Source organism: Antrostomus carolinensis, unplaced genomic scaffold (assembly GCF_000700745.2).
Source record: "Antrostomus carolinensis isolate BGI_N321 unplaced genomic scaffold, ASM70074v2 scaffold6089, whole genome shotgun sequence".
Lineage (NCBI taxonomy): Eukaryota > Metazoa > Chordata > Aves > Caprimulgiformes > Caprimulgidae > Antrostomus > Antrostomus carolinensis.
The window spans coordinates 35,840-60,147 of record NW_010339116.1 but is presented as its reverse complement, the minus strand read 5'-3'; the positions used below and the strand labels follow the sequence as shown (position 1 = coordinate 60,147).

Genomic DNA, 24,308 nt, shown 5'->3' with positions numbered 1-24,308 from the left:
TGTTACAGCTGCTAAACTACTCCAGAGTCACGGTTGAAGAGTGTATCTTCTAAATAATATTTTGTCCTGGTTTCTAGTCTGCCAATTTTTTGGTTGTTTTTTTTTTTTGTTGCCTAGTTTGCCATTCATGGTGCATGATTTGTATAATTTATTCTTACGTATACAAAACCCTTCAGGATGTATGGAGGCTAAAGTATCACATGTTTTACAAAAATAATAGTGTGCAAAAAATCTGGACTACAAAATAGCTAGCAATATGTAATAGAACTCAGTTCTCAAGGAGAAGGAGGGAATTCTCTTCCTCTCTCTGCACCTCAAAGTAAAACTTTTAATTTTTGTTCCACTTTTAAAAATGTTTTCTATGAAGAATAATAAATTATATGGGCTGATATGGGCATGAAGAATAATAAATGATATTGGGCTGAAGGCAAAAAAAAAAACCCTCAAAAAGGTGGATAATTTCCCTTTCCCCAAGCATTTTTTTTAACATAGTTAAATAATAAAACTCAGACTTGACCCATACTTCAGTTGAAAGGATGCATGCTGCAGGGTACAGTCAGCATTAGTTCTGCACGTATATACTGCACTGTGGCTACTTTAATGAAGAATTCAGCAATATGTATCCATAAACTCACATGAGAGCCTGTCTGTCCTGGTTTTACTTTTTTACAGGCTAACTTAGGGCCACAATTATGGAAGTGACCCTAAATGACTTTTCTTCATGTATGTTCAGTAGCATTCACAGGCTGGTATCCTCTTTGGTCTAGACTTCAAATATTCTGAATGCTCAGTCTGAACCTGTCGGCTTAGTTAGCTCTATTCCCTAAAGTTTCTCCTACCTTTTGAGGGATTTCCTGCTTATAGTGTAATTACACCGAGAGTAGAATCCCAGGTTAAGCCTAACATTAAGACAAGCCTGTTCCGTTTTGCAGGTTAAGAACCCACACAGAATCCAAGTTCGAGAGGTTTGGAATCAGGAAAGAGTTATGGGGGATTTTTTTGAGAAACGTGGTAAGGAGAGAAAAACTGGGCTGCATAAGTAGTGCTTCCCCTCATTCTTTTTGGTACTTAGGCAGTAGACATGGAAGCTGGGGGGGAAGAATGACTAGTACAGTAGACCAAGAGAGAGAAGTTTTTATTCAAGACTGATGATTTTGCTGCTGTTTAGAATAAATTGCATTAAAAATGAAAGGGTTACCAGGTGGTAGGGGTCTTGTAATGATTGGTTTAATCAGCAGTTTCAGAAAGTGAAATTAGGTTCCAAACATTTGCACTGTTTAGTTTATTTTATTTGGGATGCTCTCTCACTAGAATCATAGGAACGTTTGGCTGGAAAAGACCTTTGAAATCATCGAGTCCAACCGTACCTGTCCACTACTAAATCATATCTCTGAACACCACATTTACCCTCATCTACCTACTAGGGTATAAATAAAATTTCTGAAGCAACTCAAAGCAAGCTACTGTCATTATCCCTTTGAATTCTGCGTGGTCCTACCTCTAGGGATTCCCTTCCTCAAGAAGGGTTTCTAGCTCTGCTGGCTCTCATCTGGGGTTTGCTGCTTGGATGTGCTTTTCCTCTCTTATGGGGCTTTCTACGCAGGTACAAAGAATCTTCTCTGCATGGTCTTAAGTTTAATCTGAAAGTTTCTGTAAGGGAAAAGATATGGCACAAGCTTACTTTGAAATTACAACTTCCTATTTTAAATTAATGTTTTGGACATGTCCTGGATTCTGGTTCCTGTTATAACTTGTAAGGTGCTGCATCAGAGCAAAAAAGAGAATTCTGGTCAATTTTTAAAAATAAATGTCAATAACTTTTAGAAAAATGCATTTAAAAAATGATGGCTTTAACAAGTGTGTATTTAGCTTAATGCGTGATCCCCATGTGTGACTTTGTTAATCAACACAAATTCTTTAAAAGCTACTTCTAGACATCACTTTGGCTTGTGTAGTAGTATAAATAATTGCTCATCTCAAAAAAAAATCTCAAAAGTTAAAATAAGAGCAGATCTTCCACAGCTAGAATCATGCAGTAGGTAAGGAACAGAGAGGGTGTCAGGCAAGTGGATTTAGATGGCAGCTGGTGGTGTAGCTGTTTGTGTTTGCTTGCTTTTCTGAAGCACAGCCAGAGTCTCTTCCATTATTGACCACTGTGCCAAATCTAGACCTGGCAACTAGTGACTGAGGACCCATTTCTCTATCTGTGTCTGGAGCAGAACTTCCCTTTATCTACGTCTGTATTTCTAGCACTTTGAACCCACGAAGAACCCTTCTCAGGCACCAGTGTGGGCATAACAGCCTAGAGTTGCTCTAATTTCTGCTGCCCCCCAGCTCTCACCCTGCTCTGTGCTCTGAAAAGGAAGGGCTGACATAATCCTTTTGCCAGTTCTGCTTTGCACAGCAAATAATTCTGATGGGGGCTTTTCTGCCCACCTTGAGGTACTTCCACATTGCCCATAAGGTCTAAATAGACTTCTCCATAATTGTTTATACTGTCTTCCAGCACAGTGCTGTGCCACATTGAGATAACAAAGCAAGCTCTAAATATGCTACCTTGTGTACAGGAGGCAGTTATCACAGCAGTCTACCCAGGTTAATTCGGCTATAATACTTTTGGGTATACTCAAGCTGGCTCAGATATCACTACATAGCACTGCATTATTTAGCGTAGACATACTCTTATGATAATCAAAGTAGTTGTCTTTGAAGGCGTTTACTGGCCTGCATAAAAAGCGTTGGTAAAGCCCGTAGAGTTTTCAGCCCAGAAATGCACTTTGAAAAAATAAAATACAATCCCACTGCCATTGGCATACTTGTTTGTTCAGCAGAAAAAACAGTAGTGGAATGGGCATGAACATGAAATTTCCTCTTCACTTCTAGCTATTCCTCTGCTTCTGAATTTTAGGCGGATTTTTAGGCAGAATGTAGAAACAGGTTACTGTGTCTGTACCCTAAGTAGCCATACCATTAGTTTCTTGTACCAGAAGCTTGGCACAGAATCCTAAATCTCTTTAAAATAAGATAACGTTTGAAGAATGTCCACTTTTTGTTCAGTGCTTACACATTAATTATGTGACCTCTGACTTTTCTTAAGATTGAAAGCTGAGGCAGTGCCTTCAAACAATGTGTCTAGGAGCGAGGAGTGCCTATTCCACACGGAAGGGTCTGCTTCTGTGAGTTTGCCTACCACTACCAGTAGCTTCCTAATCCTCTCTTATTTGGCTTTGCTTGTTAACCCCAAGCAATCCTCTCAGGGACAGAGAAAGCAGCTGTCTTTGGTAGCAAACACAGCAGGACAAAACAAACACTTCTTGAAGCTTCCCTTAGATACGTTACTATGATATCGTCCTTGTGGGAGGAATTAGAAACATAGAGAATATAATTTGCTATGTTTTAATTGACTTTGGGAGAGAGGGAAAAATTAAATTATAGGGAACTAGATTCCTGTGACACTTATAGGAAGGAATAATTTCAGTATCTGAAACCCAAACCTTTTGTTTCTGAACCAGTTGGAAAGCTAATGTGTATAAAGCACCTCAGGTGAGTAATGAGGCGGAGTAAAATGGTAAATGAGGAGCAGGTTATTTACCAAAAAGAGAGCAGGAGAGGCTGCATGTAGCAAACACAAACAGAAACTAGTGAAAAAACAAAGGAGATCTTTGTTAAAGCAGGTATGCTGGTCTGATGTCACCTGCTATGGTTGAATGTTGCCACACGTTTGGTTTGTGAGCTCCTCTCTTCACTTTGTGACCACTTGATAGAGGTTGTAAACACAACAGGGGTGATTCAAGGTACTGTGGCAGCTTGATCGGAGGCTTCCCATGTTTTGTGTATTGCAGCCTACATATTAAGGTGACATAGGAATTTCTAGTTAATTTTGTTGTTTCTTTTACTTTATCAGTCACTGGAACAACCTTCATAAATGTGTTCCAAAGCAACAATTCCATATACTTTAAAAGTCTTTTTCTAAGAGTCAGTGTTTTGCTTGGTTAGTGTGGGATTTTCTCTTTCTGTATTTTAATAAAAGGGAAAGAAAGTTCACAGTATTTGCTGTCACTACCTTTCCAACTTCAATATTTGGAATAATTTTAACATTACTTCACTAACCTGATTTTTAAGCTAGGACTTAATGTAATGTTTATTATCAGCAATGGGCTGGCTTTGCAGCCTTCCTCTGATCTCCCTTGTGCTGCTAGGGTGATGCAAATATTACGGAAGTTGCCTTGGCCTTCTCAGACAGGGATTCTCATTGCATGGGGACGCTCCTAGGAGAGAAATGATACTGTTGTTTTATACATCTTCATATCACTGCAACTTAGAATAGACTGTAAATCAGAGATGGAGAGGGTCAGAGATGAAGCCACAGCTGTAATGCGCTCGGATCTACTTATTGCTAGTTAACAGCAATTTCCAGCTGCTGTTGATAAGCCAGTCTCCAGGCTGAGTCTAGGTTAGAAAACACAAGTGCTATAAAGGCTTGGGATGTGTTCCTCCTCTGCCAAATACTCACATGTCACACTGGAGAGAACCTGGCCCTGTGCAGAAATGGAACAGAAGTGTCAGGATTATTGAATATGTAGCTGTAGCAATTCTTCCGAATCAAGTGGAATGAATTGCTTTTGCCAGAGTGCCACTGGGGCTGCTGGCAAGTTGAGATGTCTTATTTGTGCTCAGAGAAGGAAATAATGAGCTGACCAAAAAAGTCAAAGTAAGCATAGGTTGGAATGTACAACAGTACATCATATCATCAAGGCAGGCAAATGCAACCACTTCTTTGACAGTTTTTCAAACTCCAATATGGCCTTTCTATGAAGAGCAGCCAAACAGCCTCCTGCAGCAGTAAAGAGAGACAGACAGAGAGAGAAAGGCTGTATTCTTCCTTCCTTAGAAGCTAGCCGGGTTAACTTTGTGCACAAGAGATGAAAACTTCCCTTTGGCAAGCAATAATTCTTCTCTTGCTGTTTTACTGATGCCGTAAGTTATAGCTGTGTTCCTTGGAATGGTTTTTGGGTCCAAGAGTTCTAGACAGCAATGACAGAGCTGTTGGGGCTGTATGATGTTTGAGGGGATGTTAGGAGGCTCGGCAGGACAGTTTACAGACATGAAATCTCCAGGTATTTTGAGGTCTTGTTTTTCTTTTTTTTTTCCTATGGCTCAACAGGGATTCTTCACACCTATTGGGAGAGCTTCACAGACAGCTTTTTTCCCACTTTGAATCATTGTGTAGGGCTACTACACTGTTGAGGACTAGTTTTTTTTCATTTTTCTCTTTCTCCAAAACCACTTGTGTAAGTAAGTTTTCTAGACCAACTGGAAAAACATTGGTCAAGAAAGGTAGGAAAGTAGAGAAATATCTGGTTTTCATTTTGGTAATATCACTACTTTATCAGTGTCACTCCCTGAAGACTACTGTCAGTTTCAGAAGTTAATAGAATAAGAAGTTATTTGGAACTGGTTCAAGAGAAGACACAGCATGCCTTTAATCCATTGGAGAGAAGAGGAAAAAGTGAAGGTTGCCATTTGTATTATCCTCGACATTGTTGGTATGGCTTGGGAAATTAGAGCCAGTGGTCATGGAGAAAGCAGATCAGAAATACAATGTTCTTCTGTAGGACTTCTGATTACCTTTTCAGCTGAGTGTCTCCTGGACTTCTGTTTTCTGTGGTAGTGATTAGACATCAGAAAGTGCTTTCACGGATCACCTTGTGCATGAGAGAGACAAGAAAATATTATTTCCTTCTCCTTTGTTGTTTTTGTATCTGTACACATAGTACATATATGTATGTGTTCTATCGCACATAGGAGTACAAGCCAGGGAAACAGCCTGCCATTCTAGGCATGTGTGACCCAACAAAAAGACAGTTTCAGCCTGAAAGAGAGCCTATGTTCTAATTAGATGTCCTGTAGGAAAGGTGCACTTGGAAGTTTCTCAGGGAAACCAAGGTAACAACGGTTGAGGTTGTGCATGTGTAGAGCAGCTGTCCCTCAGAGGAACAGAAGTAAATGGGAAAAAGATGGAAAATATGCTCCTTGAAACGACCAGATATGCTCTGGATGTTGCTGTATATTTTTACAGTGCTGCTGAAACCTTCTAAAGAGCTTTCCTCAAGTATTGAAGCTACGCTAGGCTTACATTAGTGTGTCCTTGTAAAAACCCTGGTGGGAGTTCTTTGCTTCTCAATTCCAAAATTTGACTCTGCCTTTGAAGAGATACAGGAAACTAGATCTATTGCACAGTCCTTTGCATTTAATAACTTCTGTATGTAGAGGAAGAAGAGTGATATAAGGTTATCCTTTTGGTGTCAGCTTCTGTGTCATTAGCCAGGTATTTTCTTGCTCTTTCTCTGGATATCTCTTGCTATTACCAGTGAGAGGGGAAGTATGAAAATGTAAATTTTACCTGAGATGCACATTGAGCTTGCCAGAGTTTTACTATTCCACTTTGAGCCCAAACCAGCTCACTGGCAAGGATGATGGCCTTCTGTGGTTTTCCCATACTCTCCTGGCACCTGATAGGATTGGACTGTTCTTTAGATTCCCATCAGGGGCATTGAAGCATCTCTACCTTGAAGATGAAGTCAGCAATTGCAGTGCTTCAGTAGTATTTGCTTGTCTTTGCCTTCCTCTCTATATTAATGATTTCTTCCTATTTTATAGGAGTGGGGGCAGTGTGTGGCTTGGGGAGGAAGGTGGTTTGGACTTCACAGGAGACTGGGAACTTCATGACCTGTGTTTATACTCAGCCATGCAGGGGGTATCGATGGAAAAACAGCAGGTGCTCTTGCTGTGGCGTTCAGGTGGACTGAGGGAGCACTGAGGGTCATGTACAGAGAGGCAGCAGCCTCAAATGACAGCAAGGGAGCTGTATTTTCTGGAGCTATTGCTTTGGTGTTTAGAAACCTCCTTTAAATAAGCCTGTTGTAAGTTTGTTTGTAGTAATTAAGGATTTGCTAGTAATTTAAATAGTTGGTTTTGGCAATGTACAGGTTGTCTTCTCATAGGTACTGGTAATGTGAGGACGAAATTTACACAAGAATAAAAGTCAAGGAAGCAGGTAATTGACTGATTTATCAACCTTAGCAGACAATTTTTTCTCATACATAGTGGTAGCTATGGTAAATTTACTCTGGATTGCTTAAGGGCATGATCCTGTATGGTGTGTACGACACATGAGGGCAACTCCTTGGAATGAATGGGTGAAGGAGCAGGTAATCAGCCAGTGTGGTTTTGGTGCCTTGATTAGCCTTTTGGTCAACCGTTTGTCCCCTAGATAAGTTTGGAATTGCCATGCATAGCACAACTCAGAACAAAGGTGATTTGTGGCTTATTCCTGGAGCTTTTAGATCAATTTTAGTCTTTCAGCTTATGTGAGAACTTTTTGTAAACTTGTGGCTGTTCCAAATTGCGCTTGTGATCAGGGAGTTACTTATTTTCATTGCAAATTATTTGTATGCAATAAAGTGGCATGTTTGAACACTTTAGTCAGCCCCTTTTGCCAGTTGAATTGACACTTGCAACTTCTCATCCGCTTCTTTCCAGCTGTAAGGGTGACTACCATCATGTTGCTGTGGTGACCCTGTCAGTTTTAAATGACCAGCCACACTAAAATGAGTTGCACTTACTGAGGGTAAATCAGTGTTACAATAATCTATAACATAAACAGATCACTTTATTCTTGGCTGCTGTAAATTGTGAGGAATGCGTGAGGATTCTTGTGCCTACTTTTTGCTGTTGGGGTTGTGACTGTGCTGAGGCTTGCAGTGCGTTTCAGGCAATGAAGATGCATTTTGTCACAGTAAAGAGTTGAGGCAGCCAGTTCTGGAGAGGTGGCAGGTCAGGTGCAGGCCTTAATTAAGATGAATTGTTAGCTGATGAAACCACTGAGTAAGAGCAGGCAGTTCATAGAGGTAGCTCAAAACCAGAGAACATAGGTATGCAAAATAGAGTGGACCACCAATTTTATTTGTTACCATGAAGATTAGAAGGCAAAGCTTTCCTGCCTCTTTTTGGCACCTAGATAATACAAAATGTGATATAAGAAACTACTATTCATGTTTTATGCCTTACTTCAGTTTTCCTATGGAGGCTTCTCTTCTTGGGAAGTGCTTGCTGTATGAAAGTGATACTATTAAGGGTGCTTCTCCCACTTTTCTTCTGGTGTTTGCCGGAAGAAAAGCCTTGTGGATACCACTGACAGCCAAGAATATAATTACTTTAAAATGTCTTGAGCCATCCAGTCAGCAGATAGATTCTCTAAGCCATGTCTTATGCTTAGTCTTTATCTTGGAGACTGATCATCACAGCACCAAAAAGCATTGTAGGGTATGCAGAAAGAGATTATGCTGGTCTTACTTGAGCTGGTGAAGGCAGAGGCTTACCTTGCTGAAAATGGATAAATTTCCTTTATTTCTGAGCCTTTTATTCCAGGTCATAGGTCAAGATTTTGTCTAGATCCATGATCATTCACATGTGTCCACTTCCTTTCTTGAAATCCATTGCCTTTTAAGGGATAAAAGGTATACAGAACTGATGTTGTTATTCTGCTTTTTTCTTTGAGGCATCTTAATAACATAGTATGATGTTTCCATTTTCTCAAGCAGCATTGTCCAAGTTAATGCATCTTGTCTGCCATAACCACCACAATAACACCTAAACAGAACTGTGTGATGATAGATTGAGAGTGCTGAGTTACTTCACCGCTTGAGCTCATACTGATTGTCTGGTCTGACCATGGTTTTCCTTGCTTCTATTTCTTTTTCTTTTGTAAGTCAGGGATAATTGCAGCCTAAGATCTTGTAAGAAAAAAAAAAAAAAATCTGAATTTTGATGTCTTCTACCTCTGTGTTGGGTTTGTGGGGGGAGGGGCACTTTCTTTTGGTAGTGGGGGAAGGGCCACCTTGTGAGAGCGAAAAGTTCTTCTGGCTCCCAAGGTGGAGACCCCCCAGCCCAGGCTGGGCCAATGAGCACTAGAGAAATGCCTCTGCGAGTCCATATTGGTGAGGGTAAGGACTGTCCTGAAAAGAAGTAGGTAGGGGTGAGCCTAGAGCAGAGGCCATTGACCATCGGCCTAAACAAAGGACAGGTAGACAGAGAGAGAGCTTCGTTGGCAGAAGAAAGAGTAGGAGGAAGAAAGACAGAGACCCACACCGAGTTCTACTGTATGGAGTAGGAGAAAACAAAGTCCACTGCAGCCCATGGCGATTCAATGGCGGAGCAGAGACCCATGTGTAGGCCATGGAGGACTCTATGCTGGAGCAGAGAAGTTGAGCCTGAGGACAAGTGTGATGGAATTGGGACCCTGAGAGTCGCTTGCTGCCAGAGTGGGGTTGGACCCCCCAGAGTAGGGGGTGAGTCTGCAGCCCGTGGATGTCCCCATGCCAGAGCCGAGAGCTGAGCCCAAAGAGGTCCATGACTTCATGGGAAGCTCCATGACATTTGGAACACCTTGTTCCTGGGCTTCCATGCTGGGAAGAGCAGCAGAGGTGAACTGACTGAACCCCCATTCCCTGTACCCTGTGCCACTGCGGGGGGAAGGTAGAGAAATGGGGAGCAAAGCGATTTGAGCCCAGGAAGAAGGGAGGGGAGGGGCAAGGTGTTGTAAAAAGTGGTTGTTCTGTCAGTTAGATGAATGGCAATGAGTTAAATTGGTTTTTCTTCCCCAAGTGAGTCTGTTTTGTCCGTGACCATAACTGGTGAGGGAGCCGTCCCTGTCCTTCATCCTAATCCCGTGTCCCCTTTGTTGTGTCTCCCATCCCATCTCACCAGGGGGGGGGAGTAAGTGCAGGAGCACATGGTCCTACTGTGGGTCAAACCACCACAACCTCAAGTACACAATAGAAGACTGTGACCTAGAATTGAACTACTACAAAGCAAGTAGCCATTTGGAAGTGAGTAACTGAGCCTCTGGTTTGCAGATAGACTATGTTTAAGATAAGGCAGTTTTGTGTTTCTGCTTAGAATTTCCTAATAGTGACACTAGGTCTGTGTTCTGTAAGCAACTTTTCAAAGAAGATTTCGTGAATGACTTGCCAAAGAAATAAAATCTATTCTCATTCATGGAGTTAATTGTCATTCAAGGATGGCTTGAAAATATTATGGATTCATATATTGACTGTTTGACATTCATGTGATTATCTCCCACACTAATTTGTTCCCTCATTTAGAGATCTTCTGTTTGTAGCCAGCTTTTCCAAATTGTTTGATAGAATTGTTTGGGGTTTCATTTCTAATGAAGGCCTCTGGTGGGAAATCTTAAAATCTTTCCCCTCCTTTATGAAGTAGGCTGAGATGATAGGTCTTGATATCCTAAGGATAATAGTCTTGAGAATAATGTTTAAGTCTTCTTATTTTGAAGGTGCCAGCATCCCTATTACCTTTTGGTATTTGATGCTTTCTCACTGCAGCAGCCTATTGCCATAGACATCTATTAGAGCAAAACAAATGAACAAGCGAAGTGAATTTTGGCTAACTAGGAATAAATTTAAGGAGTTTTTAAAATTCCTTATATCTAAGGAAAGGTAGAATTTCTAATCACTGTGCTGAACTTAACATGTAAGTGAGCCACAATGGTAAATGTGCGCCGATGTAAATGATACACCACTACTCCAGGTGCAGGGAATATCTCTGGGTAGATTTGCACATGGACCGCTTGAACTATCAAAGATTGTTAAAGCTGACTCCCATTTCAAACAGAGCTGTGGGAATAACAGTTGATGTCTCGCATATTTAGTTTGTCCTCAAATTTATAATACTCTATCAGAGTCTTAATCTGAAATCATAGCTGGTTTTAAAAGACCGAGGGAAGCATGCAATTCCTGATAAGGGACTTGAATCTGGCTCAGAAGTTGCTGCCTAAAAAAGTGTTTGGTTTTATAGCAAAATGTTTAATCATATTCTCTGTTTTCATCAGGCAAAAGAGGTGTATTCCTTTGATACGTTAACGTACAGACCAGGTTTTGAGTTGGCCATGTTCCTTTAGTGTATAAATCACTCTGATCACTATCTTGCGCTTTAGGAAAGGTGTGCCCAAACTCAGCTGTAGGTTATTACAAGATGTTCACAAGGGTATGTAGAAGAAACTTTCAATAAGGCTGGCTGTAGTATTTTTGCTTAGTCTCCATAAAAGTGTTACAAGAACAACATCGGTACCATAAAGTATGTTTTGCAAGGAACATGATTTTCTGTTGTTATACTGACACTTCATGTGCTTTATGAATCTGTCTTGGGGCTACTAGCCAGCCTTTGCAGCGTAAGCTGACTTCAGAAATATTTGTTTCTTCTGAAAACATCAATCATAAAAATCAACCGTCTTTGTCTACCTTCTCTCCAGGAGTTTTAGGTATTGGTCAAGTCAGCTGATGAAAGCTGTTTTTGTAGGATGCTTTTTTGTAGCATACCACTTGAGAAATGGTCTTCAAAAATATACCTCTCCTCTAAGGTCATGTGTGTTCCGTTCTGCTTCGTGTAGACACCTCAAGTACTTCAGCTCACTTAGCCTCGAATAGCAGCAAAATCCATCTAGAACAAAATAATTCTAAACTGTTGTGAGACAAATATTATACATACATTATTATACACATATACTATATGTATTTACAGATATATATGTAACATTGTTATACATATATATTACACTATAAGACATACTGCTCTGCCCACCTAATTTTCAGGGTTGCTGATTACTGGGCCTCACTGTTAAGATGTTATCTCTGGGTCTTTAGGATTTTTCTTCTCCCAGGAAGACACTACCAACCAATTTTAGAAGAGTTTTTTAACTAGTATCAGAAGAGTTTCTGGTGGCCAACCCAGCTGCGTATGTCCCAGATAAGGCTTCTAAAGTAGCCTGCTGTGGCCATCCTGACTGCACAGGCCAGCTCTTCCCTGGGAGGTGTAGTACATTGCTGAGGTTTGGGATGGGAGGGAGAATCCTCTGGTGTTTTTCATTGACAAAACATGATATACTTTGCACCCCAAAAGACCTCAGGAAATAGGTGTCTCAGATTGTTGACTCTTTCTCCTGCTTCCCCTTTCCTGCCTCCTTCGCATTGGTTTTGTTCTAATTTCTTGGCAGAGTGAGTAGTTTTGTGCCAGATTGGTGAGTTGAAATTGGCTTACCAAGCAGGCAAACAAAGAACAGAGCGATGGTAAGGGAGGGCACAGGACCACCACTTCTGTTGGTCTTGAGCTTTTGTCACCTTAACAGTGTCTTCTGACTGCACTCTGAGGCAATGACTGTTCATTTGGTGCTTAAAATCTCCGACTCCCAGTGGAAGCGACACTGCTCAAACTCTGACCCTACAGTTACTAACTACAACCTCTTGCCTAGAACAGAAGAACAGTTAATCTTTCTTGGAGACAAGATGTCAAACATCCACTGTACTAGGAGTTATCTCTTGAAGAACTTGTTTTGGGGAAGATCAGACTTGATGTCACTATAAGGTCCTGTCTTGTGGTCTGTCAACAGCCTTGAGAACCTTCATCAAGTAGCGACAGCTCAGGAGAAACCATGTATTTTTCTGTCCTCTTCCATGGATACTTAGCTTCTAAAAGAAGGATCTTTTTGGCAGGTAATGAAACCCTCTTGACACATTTATTCTGGAGGTTGTGGCTGAAAATAAGAGGCCACTGTCTCTGTTTCCTATCTACCACAAAATTCCTCTCCTTTGAGGGAAAGGAAATAAAAGCAGTTTTATGTTGTCTGTGACAATATTTTTCAGTAATTCATCCTGCTTCCCTTCTTCCTCGGAAGAGTCCATCACACCTGGATTCTGCCTTTGGGAGGAAACTGAGGTGCTGTACATACATTTTGACCTTCTATGGTTGTCTAGCAGTTGGGAAACCTGAATGCATGGCACTTCTGCATATTCACAGTTGTTTGTGCATATGAGCAAAGCAACTCGGAGACTTCCAGTTACTGCAAGGTAATTAACTTTCTGTAATCTTGTTTGTCTTGGAGCCCTTTTTAAAAAAAGCAGTACTAGAGAAATTGCTAGGTGAGTATTCTGGGTTTTTCTTCTAAGTAGATTTTTTCAAAGTCACTTTAAGTTAGGGATAAAAGTAGATGATATATGCCTTGTGTTTAAAAGCTGTGCCTTTCTTTCCCCCCTCTCCTCCTTCCCTCCAGTCAGGAAAATCATTATTTTAGAAGATGTGGAGATGAAATACAGAATCCTACCTAGGGCTTCTTTTCCTATCTAATTGTGTGAGTATTTTCACACATCTTAAACACAGGGGAGAAGAGCAGAACAGAAAAGCTATGGCTTTTTTGGCAGTTCCTTCTTGCAGCTGTGCTGCTCTCTCTAGGTCAGCCTGCAGTAGAGAAATTTGGTTCAAGCACCAGCAACACTGCTAAACCATTTTGTGATGAGGTCAAGAGTTGAATAATCATCCCGTTGATAAGTGAGCGAGCCAGAAATTCCATTCAAAGAGGACAGTGACTTCCTGCGCTGCTTACCTATTATAGGTCACAGAAATTATGAAGGGAAAATGGGGGACTGAGGGCACTCTAGCACATGACTGTTTATGTAACTGTGACTTTCAAGTTTTATTTGCTGCAGTTGATACAATAAAAGGAGTTAAGGCAGGCCTTTGTATCTTTATTGAAATCGTGATTTTCTTGCAAGCATCCCTGTGGGAAAATCAACATAGCTGCTGCTCTGGATATATAGACTAATCAGATGTGGCTCTAAGTGCTTTTTAGAGGTGGAGCCTGTGGGGTGTCAGTGCACGGTGTGCCCAGGTTCTCTGAGGCAGTCCTACAGCACACACATCCACATGGTCTTGTGGGTGTGGAAACACACAAAGGCTGTTCAGCCCGAAGAAATGACATCCACTCTTTTTTGTTTGAAATGCTTAAAACCCAGCCTGGATACAAAAAGGGTAGTTTGTAGGCAGCTAGACTGAGCAAGTTACATGGGATACCACAGAATAGGCCTCCCAGATATGACTGCCATTTTTAGGCCTGTGCATGCTGCTTTCTATAGTACCTGGTTGTGAAATCAGCAAGGGTTTATGTGAAGCTGACACCCAGAGACAATATGAATTAGAAAGTGATATGATATTAGCAAGTGATCTCTTGTAATTATAGTTTACCATTGCTAAAATGATGCGTTTACACAGTGTACATAATGTACCTAAAGGTATCTACTGTATTCAGTCCTCAGTTGAAGGAAGTCCTTCATTCTTTTCTCCTCTGTATTATCTAGTCTGCACTAAATTTTGATGTGTCACTTTTGTGGCTAATAGTTTTCACTAAATGTGCTGTTTGCAGTCAGGACTTCAAGCTCCTCTCCTCTAATTTCATCCAGGAGCTTCTACAGTATGGCTTCTGCTTTCCTTGTTCCTCTAAAACTGTTCTGCCCAGGGTGGCTAGCAACCAGTCTCTGGCAAATTTCAAGGCTTCTGTGCCAGTGGTATTTACTGGGTTTGGCTGAAGGACATGAGCATCCTTCTGTACTCCAGTTCTAAGGGGCGTAAGTTGGCTGACTGTCTCTGAGCTAAGATGGAGACATTATGGGCCTGTGTTCTCTTCTTGAACACACAGCCATCATGTGATGGAAAACTCCTCTTGTTTGGATATGATGCTAATGGTAACAGTCATTGTGGAACCTGGGTTACAGCACCTGTAAGGAGAGAGTATTCTGAGATGGACTGCCAGAAGAGTGAATTTTGTCCTGTGGCCTGATCCCTGATCCTCATTTGAGGGTTCAAGAAAGCAGACAGGAGGGAGTAGGACATGAGAAGCCATCCTGGAGCACACCAGTTTACTATCTGTCTCACCTCTTCCTTTTTTGTGACTAAATGCCTTCACAGTTGTCCATACCTTCTCAATTGTCAACTGCTGCTTCTCTTCCTTAACTTCCCTTTTCTTGCTACTCTTGATAAAAGCCACATGAGGCTAAGTTCTAGGTTGCTCAGATGTTGTCTCTGCCTTATTTTTGATACATCTGCCTATTTACTTGGCCTTAAAACTGATTGTTCATCTGAGTCAGTCTGTGTTTCCTCAGAACTCCTTATGGATGGCTTACTGCTTCATTTAAGTTTAATGTGTCCTTTTAAATTCTTTGGGTATCTTTGCAGAGTTCCTCAGTTCCCTAGTGTAAATCTGTCACTTAATCCTAGCTCTTTCAGTAGGCCTAGGTATACTGGTTAGTATAAGATAATACAGAGAATGGTTTATGATAGGTGTTAGAGATGGAATAAGATAAACTGTTGCGGCAACAAATTAGGAAGATGACCTGGGTGCCAGCTAGCCAACAAATGCAATGGTAACCTTATTTAGATTGAATGATTTTAACTGAAATCCTTATATAGATGGAGATATTTGATATAATAATAAAAAAATGAGGTTTGGCTCTCCTGTCACTTTAAATCTTCGTCCTGTAGATTCCCAGATTTTTCTTGAAATGTGGCTACTGAAGTTAAGGCAATCTTATCTAATTTATCTCATTAGCAATTTTCCTATGCACATTTCCTTGAAATTATTTGTCTTCTACCCACTTTTATATTTAAATTTTCATTATGTAATCCCATAATTACAACTTCCGTGTGTTTCATCACGGTAGCGTATGGATTTGCAATGTTAATTCTGTATTGAAGTTCTTTAATTTACTCATTGCTCTGAATGATTAAAGTGAATTTTTGTCCCTCTTAGCTTGAAAATTCCACCTCTTTGGGGTGTGCTCCTTAGCTCTAACCTCTTTTCAGATAATCTCTGATGGTCCAAATGGTGTTCTTCCAATCATGTTTTCACTGCCCATATCTGTCAGTCAGTGCCACAACGTGGACACCCTTCCTTTTTCCATGTGCTCAACAGACTGTTTCTAGACCTAGCCTGCTACATTCGTATTTTTCCACTCCAAGTCCTACAAAGTGGAACTGTGGATCATCTCACACTTGCCACTTTCAGGAATGACGTGTACGTTACACTGGATACAGTTCAAGTTTCCAGCATTTGAATTATGTGGTTCAATATATATATCAACAAACGTGTCTTTTTCAGTTTTCGGATATAAGTGATTTTTCCAAGTTACTATTTACATTTCCATTGATATCAGGGTCAAATTCTAATCACCACTCTAAATAAAAAGGCAAATACTCACAAAGTGAAATTGGGATCAATAAGATTTGTCTGTCAAACTGATCTCTTGAAGAAGAAACAGAACTTCTCTGAATTTGAAAACAAGCAGATGAGTGGACGAGTGAGGGAAACTGGCATTTCTTCAAACAGTGCTTCTGCACACATGTGGCTTTGCCAGAGATTGTTTGATATTGGGCTACATCAGTGGCAGCAGTTACCCAACAGTGCTTTGGTGCCTTTTGTCATTGCTGACAGGAGTGAGAAGTACTTGTGTGAAGCTCCTGGGTGATGTGTGGTGGGGTAGTCCTGAAGCATGCTGGACACCTGTAACTTCCACTAGCCTCTGCCAGTGGCAAATAGTTTGGGAAGCAGTTCTGGAAATCAGGAAAGAGAAGCATTGACAGGTCTTGACTCATGAATCATGTTAAGAGGCAGTGTGATGAGCGGTGACTCGGTTTTTACCAAGTCAGATCAGTCAGGTCTTGTTCCAGATGAAGTCGGTGAGAATTTGCCCCTAACTCTGAAGTTACCTTTTCCTGCTTGGCAACTTCCATGTTGTTTCTTAACCATGTTTAGCATCTCAGGCTGCAATAGAAATGAAATGCCTAACATTGAAAAGTAATTCTGTAATAACAAACTATACTATGTTTGCGGTGGAGAGAAAAAATTCAAATGTGGTATTAAGTTTTTATTCCTGTCTCTCAAGAACTTTTCACTGGAACTCCTTAGCTGTGTTGCAAGAGAAGGGAAAAACATGTCATGCGGATCTTCTGCCACAGATGTGAAATACAGCTGAAGTTTCTTGATAGGCATCTGGAGGTTGGCTCCTGTTTCAGACAAACCTGGTCTGGGTGTCCCATGAACCCTCTAAGGGAAAATTTTATTTAATTTGTAATCATAAGAAAGTTGGTGGATTGGGCTGATTTCTCCTGGAGTTCCCAAGTTTGTTCAAACTCAGAGGCTCACAGGTCAATGTGAATTAAAATCCTGCCCTGAAGGCCTTGAATGGCAACTTTGCTTAGAAATTAAATTGCCTGGCTTCACCATTATGCTTCTAAACCAATTCACTACTGTTTAAGAGGAGGCTTGACTGAGCTCATGATAAGACACTGATGCTGGCTTTCTCAGCATTAACCTTACAGCCTTAAAATGCAGTGGACTTGATACTGCAGCAACTGAGGTAATTACTGAGAAGAGGAAAATCAGAACTGTGTCAGCAGTTAGAGGTCTGGTTTCTGGATACAGAAAGAACCTGTACTGGTATTAAAAAAAACCAAGCCAACATCTGGCTTTTGGAATAGAGATGCTGCAAAGGAGATTTGCCCTTTGTTACGGAGGCTGCTTGGAGATCTGAGTGTGCTTGGGTGGTTACAGGTAGATTAGCAACAGGAGGGGGAGCTCTCACTGCGTTACCCAAAGAGGAGGGAAATTCTGGACCTGGTAGCAAGCTTTTAAATGAAGAATACTGCGTTCCTGCTGCTCCCTGTCAATAAAATGTTGGTGGCTAGTCTTCATCTAGGCAAGGCCAATGGAGAATGTGCATGTCTGGAAAAAGCAAGGCAATCCATGTCCTGTCTTTCCTGCTGTTACTACCTTATTTTTTCGGTTCCAGGCACAGTGTAGTTGTGTTACAGTCTAAGAAAGATGTATTGCAGCCATGCCATAGCAGATGTAGTTCCTTTCTCCCCAACCTTACCACCAACTTCATACACCAGTGTCCTGTTCTTCAGCTACTGTGAGTGTTCCCTAAGATTTCAGCTTTAGAGAGGAAGGATAGATAGTGAAAATACATGTGGGGTGTTACTTTTATGGTCAGAGCAAAAGCTGTTGCAGGTGAGAAGGAATTGCATTTCCAGTGCAAGCAGGATGAACAAAATGGGGAGATCTGTAAACCACTATTATTCAACTGGTATTTTAAAGGCTGATTGTGACTAGAAAACATATCAACATTAAGAAATTGAGATACATGGCAAGGAACAGAGAGGTTTGGGGATTTAGTAAGATGGGGATTTCTCTAGAACAGAACCCCACTTCTTGTAACCATTTACACTTAAATGTCTCTCAAACTGTAGTTTATGGATGACTTTAAGTGAAAGGAAATTCAATTATCCTGCCCTATTTATGGATGGGGAACAGAGGCACCGAGAGAGAGTAGGGTCTGCAGGGGAGAGGAGGGGTTGTTTTAACACAGACAGATGTAAGCAGAAGTATGGATCTAAGTAGCAGGATGCAGGCTAGGTCTGGTGCAGAAGCTGTGTCGTGGTGTCAACTCTAGGCTGTGTCTCAGAGGCTGTGCCCTACTCTGGGTATATTGGCTCAGGCAAAGAGCCAGTAAGATGCTTTTTTGGCTTCCAATCCAGAACTTGCTTGCACCTGGGATGTGTGGACAGATCTCTCATCTGAGTGCGCCCAACTGTACAGACAAGCCTCAAGTTATTTTTTGATGTTCACAGGGTGAGAAGGGAATACATTCAGTTCTCCTTTAACCTGCATAAGTGCTGGCTCAACTGATTAGAATCTATCTTCTTTATTTGAATGTGCATGGTATTGAGCTTTATGTGCATGTTATTGTTAATCTTGCTGTGTCTGTGGTGTTAACTTGGATAGTATCAAAATAATTTTAGGTAAGTGCTTTTGGTTTTGCTTGGCTTTTATTTGTTTTGAATAGGAAAGATGCTAGCCCTCTTCTGCTTGAATTACTAATCTAAGGTACCTGAGTGGTTTTGTTGTGGGCTCTTAAAACATTGGTGTATTTTTTTCAAAGGATTTTAAGTAGAGGAACTTACTGTGAGAGACTATTCCTCATGTTCTGTACAAGGTAAAAAAAAAAAAAATTTCCTTTCAGAGTGTGTATTGATATCTCTACACTCATGATACATTTGGCTGGGTTTTTCCTCCTTAAATTCATTGGATCAAAGCAATAATATAAATCTAGGTTTTTATTCATCAACTTCTCTCCAAGTTTTGTAATTTGCTGGAATTAAATAGGGAACCTGGGAATAATATGTGATCATAGATACAGTATATATAATGCAGGCTTATTTCCAGAATGTCAGTGGAGGGTTATATTAAATCCTTTTGTTTTGCTGTAGTCTGATTACAAAGATTCTTTTGTAGCTTGGGACATTGAGTCTAAAAGCAAGAAATGTGAGAGTTATCTGGTGAAAGAAGATAATATGAATTTAATTCTAGCATTGCTGTTGTTCTTAACTGGGTTCTGATTGGCCAGCAAGATCTGCAAAAAAAGTCTTGGTCTTGTCTGTACCTGTCAGGAAGAAGAGCAATCCAGGGTCACACTGCTTTAAACACTGTCAGTTAGGTCTCAGGAGAGATTAGATGTGTTGCAGTTACCGGAAAGGAGAAAATGTAACTAACTGCATTGAGACCAACAAATTTTTTTCCCCTCTCTCTCTTGGTTTTTTTTTTTTGTTTTGTTTTTTTTTTTTGTTTTTGTTTTTGTTTTTTTTGTTTGTTTTTTTGTTTTTTGTTTTTGTTTTTTGTTTTTGTTTTTGTTTTTTTACCCCCAGCTAAACTAAATTCAGTTTAGGATGGTCTTTAAAACTTTAATATTAATGAAGTGTAACAAGCAAATGATCAGCAAGTAGTGTTTATATAAGAAGAAAAAAACACAAAGATTAGTTTTGTGTGTATGATGTTTCTGTCCCAAATAGCTGGAGAGATGAGAGCTTTAGCCTGCGTTCATGTATTAGTCATTTCAGCTATTCAGGAATGAATCGTGTATTACTGGTACAAATGTTGGGGGGGGGGGTTTAGATAGGGGTCACTGCAGGATTGGCCTGAAATTGAAAGTCTACTTTGAGTACTACCCACCTGATATGCTTTGAAGACATGCCTGTGCTAGCTGTATAAAGACACAAGTATCCAGTAATTTCTGTGCCTGTTAAATCCCTGCTTTATACCATTGAGTTCATAATATTTTGCAGGGTGTAGAGAATATACCAGTAATGAAAGATTTGCAAAACATGAATATGTATTATGTATATTTGTATTGATGCAGTTTTAGCTGGTTTAGTTATGCTGACTGAAAGAAGACAGGCTTGTCATGATTTTGTTTTCAAAGAAAGACTTTCTAATTTTCAAAAAACTTTTTCCTGGTCACTCAATCCATGCTGGTGACAAGTCCATGCACTTTAGGGGGATGTTAGGTGGCTAATCAGGAGGGTCATGCAGAGGCCAGGCATACTTCATACTTAGAATTTATTTTACGCAGATTTGGGAATAATACTGTTCTTGGTTCCACACAGATGGTACCAGACAGGAAGAAGTGGAAGGTGAACTCAGTGAAGAAGAACGCTGGTTTGGAAATTCTTCAGAATCTCCTTCAGAAGCATCATATGGAGAAGTCCAGGAGAACTTTAAGTTGTCTCTTGAGGACAGAATCCAAGAGCGGTCCACTTCCCCAGATACTTCTTTGGGAAGTGCTACTCCTAGCAGCAACACAGTGGAGCTGGGAACCACTGAAAATGAGGCACTAAGAGACACATTACAGAGCAACGAGCACCTTTCTCCTGATGTTTCATCTCTGTGTGAAGAGGAACCTCCTGGTCCAAATAAGCCACTGAGTAGTAACCTGAGGCGGCTACTGGAGGCTGGCTCCCTCAAACTGGATGCTGCTGTTACAGTCAATGGCAGAGTCGATTCCCCTGTAAATCTTGGCTCAAATCTCTCCTTCTCTCCACCTGCTCATCATGCCCAGCAGCTAAGTGTTCTTGCCAGAAAGCTTGCTGAGAAACAGGAACGAAGTGACCAATACAATGCAGGTAGTCCCTTTATATGGAATCAAGGTAAGTGGTTGCCAAATGCAACCACCACGTGTGGTTTGTCCCCTGATTCAGCTATCCTGAAACTGAAAGCTGCAGCCAATGCCGTTCTGCAGGACAAATCTCTTTCAAGGACTGAAGACACTATTAGATTTGAATCTTTTTCCTCACCTTTCAGTTCTCAGTCAGCCAGCTCCACGTTAGCAGCTTTATCTAAGAAAGTGAGTGAAAGAAGCATGACTCCTGGGCAGGAGCACCCGCCTCCGGCTAGTTCTTTCCTTTCTCTGGCTTCCATGACCTCTTCAGCTGCCCTTCTCAAGGAGGTTGCTGCAAGGGCTGCAGGCACCCTGTTGGCTGAGAAGAAGAAATCACTGGTTGCTGAGGATCCCCTGCAGCTTTCAGAGATGAAGCAAGAGAAAGCAACTCCACCACAGTCTTTGGAATTATTGTTACTGCCAGTCCCTAAGGGAAGAGCATCCAAACCCACTAGTACAGGTATGGATACAGTTTGAGCCACTAAGTGGAATGTATTTGGTTTGCTATAGGCTTATATAAAATATCTTCAATGGGTCTGGGTTTGGTTTGATTCCATGTATTATGAGAATAAGAAATAGGTACTTTAGGTAAACAATAGAAAAGCTTTTTAGAATACTACTTGAAGACCAAACTGTCACAAATGTTTCCGTATTTGAAAGATGAGTGTACAGTGTACAGTTCAGTACTTTTTTTTTTATTGCATGCAATGGTATTTTCCCTTCTTACCAAGTTCAGAATAGGTCCACAAAAACTATTTAGTGGAGCAGATCAAAGAATCCCTGTTAGGGAGCTCACGGTATCAGTGAGCGTGTACAAAACTAGTGCTTTTGAAATATTGGACAAGGGAGAATTCTCCCTCCTGCTGTCTCTGTCACAAATGGAATTTTGTATAATCGTTACTACCCTGTCCTAATTTACCAGAGTATGTTATTATGTTGCCACTTTTCATTAAAATTTTTTGCAGCAGTTTGGTGTTTTACAATCCTTAGTCGTTAAAAAAAACCCAACAAAACACCGCCCCCCTCCCCCCCCCAAAAAAAAACCAACCCCAAACCAAAAACCCCACACTGCATTTCTCTAATTTGCTCAACATGAACCATTTTACACTTCTGACTTCCCTCCACCAGTTCCAGCTGTTGGCAGTCAAGGAATCAGGCTTATAGAGAATAAGAACAAACATTCTTGGTTAAAAAAAAAGCTTTCAAGAACCGGCAAGCCATGCAGGGAAATTTTAAATGATCCATCTTCAAAATAAGGTTTTTTTCCATCTCTTTCTATAAAAAGTTCACATCATGGATTCATAGTTCTGGTAGAACACACAGCTTCAGGTGTCATCAGTGTTCTCACTGGAGTGGCATTCTGCTGCAAAGGGGAAGGAAGCACGTCAACTGTCTTCACAAGATGCACAAAGTGGTTCAGTATATTACAGATTTCTCAGGCTGAGTTTTATCAGGAATACCAGCTTGATCATACAGGTGTAGCAAGCCAGCATACAAGGACATTGTATAATTGCACTGCCATCTTTCTGACCTAGCTTTTTTGCTATTATGAGATATTATGGGATATTATGAGGTCTGACCTGTCCCTGTGCAGCTCTTGGTAAAAACTCCTAGGGCAGAAGCTATTGGATGGACAGTAATGCTCATTCCTCTCTTGGAAGAGGAGGGGGGAGGATGTGATGAGGTGTAGCCAATACCAGTTTTTTTGCTCTGAGTTACATATGTTCTACAAATGCTTTGATGGTGTGTTTTGCCAAGGCAATTAAAATGGCAAACTATTCTTGGCATGTGTCTGGCCTAAGGTTTTCATTAGTTTAGACTGAGTCCTTTTTGGAGTAACATAAGCTAAATCAAGTAAAGGTCCTTTTGTGTGGGAATAAGAGTACCCACACTGGCTACACCAGCCTGACTGTGGCTATTAATTTAATGTGGTTTTCCCCATGAAGACCGACCTTCATATAAGAAAGGCAGCAAGGTACAGGAAAGGAGTCTGATCTCCTGAGGTCCCTTCCAACCCCTACCATTCTGTGATTCTGTGAGTAATATTAAAATTTATTTGAAATTAATAGTTTATTTCCTGCTGGAGAAAAAGCTGTTCACATGCTAAGTTTTTACTGGGGAAAAGTAAATGGCTGTAGTAAAATCTAGGTTCTGTGTCTGACCTACAAACTGTGGGATTTGTCTGTACAGCTTACACTAGGGGAGTGCTCAGTACCAGCACACAAGTGTCCTGATAATACTGTCACTTTATAAACTAGCTCGATGCAGCAAAATTTCAAGCAACTATTCTCTTTGCTGAAGGCCCAAGCATAGTGTGCTGCTAAAATATAACAATGGAGGCTGACTGCCTCAGGTCCTTGGTAACCAAGGAACAACTATTCATTTTTTTTCTAATATATGGGACTAATATCCCAAGAGGAAGGGTGTTGCCTCTCAGTTCATACGCACTGGGCCAATGCCAGTTGGCATCCAAGCAAACTTTATAGTGCAGTGTTAATTTAAAAAGTTCTTTAAGTCCATTTTCTGATATGCTACTAAGTTTTTCCTTTCTAAATAATTGAACATCTGAAAATAAAAAGCAAGCTGTTGGTTAGCATATCTGGGTGTTGATTATGGACAGCCGGACTCCTTGATTCCTTCAGCTGTGGAGAAATGCAGCTTGCAAAATGAGGTCACTGTTTAGTCACCTTTGATTGCAGACTTCACTTCTGTAGAAGTTGAGTAGGGCAGGTGAGCATGTATATTTGCCATGAAAATAAATATTGCATGTTCTTGATTCCTTTCGCACCTACAACCTTATGGCACTAAAAGCAAAAATTTGTATTTAATTTTATAAAGTTTTATATTTTTGTGTGTGTTTGCTCCTTGAGACATGGGGTTTTTTTCTCTTGTTCCCAGAGAAAGACATCTTTTTCCAGTAGCCATACCTTGAGAACTGTTTTTTTCCCCTCTCATACTTTGAAAGTTTAAGGCACTGATGAGTTTGCTTTGTTGTTGTGAATCTGATTCACTTACCCACCTGCAACATCTAGCTTTGGTTATGAGATCAATACTCAATGAGATTAATCAGATATTGACAAGTAAGGAACAGCAAAGATGGAGGCTATTTAAAGAGGAATGTATTAATAAGAAGAGCATGCCTGCTGCTCTTTTGTCCATCATGTTGAGCTCTTTGCTCAGAATTATTTCAGGCAAGAGGCTGGAGCCATGGCTTATCAGAGCACAGTCACCTCTGAAACTGCATGTCAGGTTTGGTGGACCTAGACATTACTTGCATAGGTTATAATAAAGTTGTAGAGAGAAGACTAACTTTTCTATCTGTTAATATTGCCAATTTTATAAAATTTGGTATGAAATTTAAAAGGAAGCCTGGAATCTCTGCTAAAGTTCTGATGTTGTTTTTGAAAGAGT

At 40.7% G+C, this 24,308-nt stretch overlaps 1 protein-coding gene across 1 annotated transcript in view; it reads left to right on the top strand.

Moving 5' to 3' along the window:
- Positions 1 to 20,144: 20,144 nt before the first annotated feature.
- LOC104530968 (zinc finger protein 827) overlaps positions 20,145 to 24,308 on the top strand; it is a gene marked incomplete at its 3' end in the record, with an annotated part of 30,934 nt that continues 26,770 nt past the window's right edge. Inside the window, exons 1-2 of the mRNA XM_010175715.1 lie at positions 20,145 to 20,247; positions 20,347 to 21,357. Coding sequence (XP_010174017.1) covers positions 20,145 to 20,247; positions 20,347 to 21,357 — 1,114 coding nt within the window. The remainder of the gene's footprint in view (positions 20,248 to 20,346; positions 21,358 to 24,308) is intronic.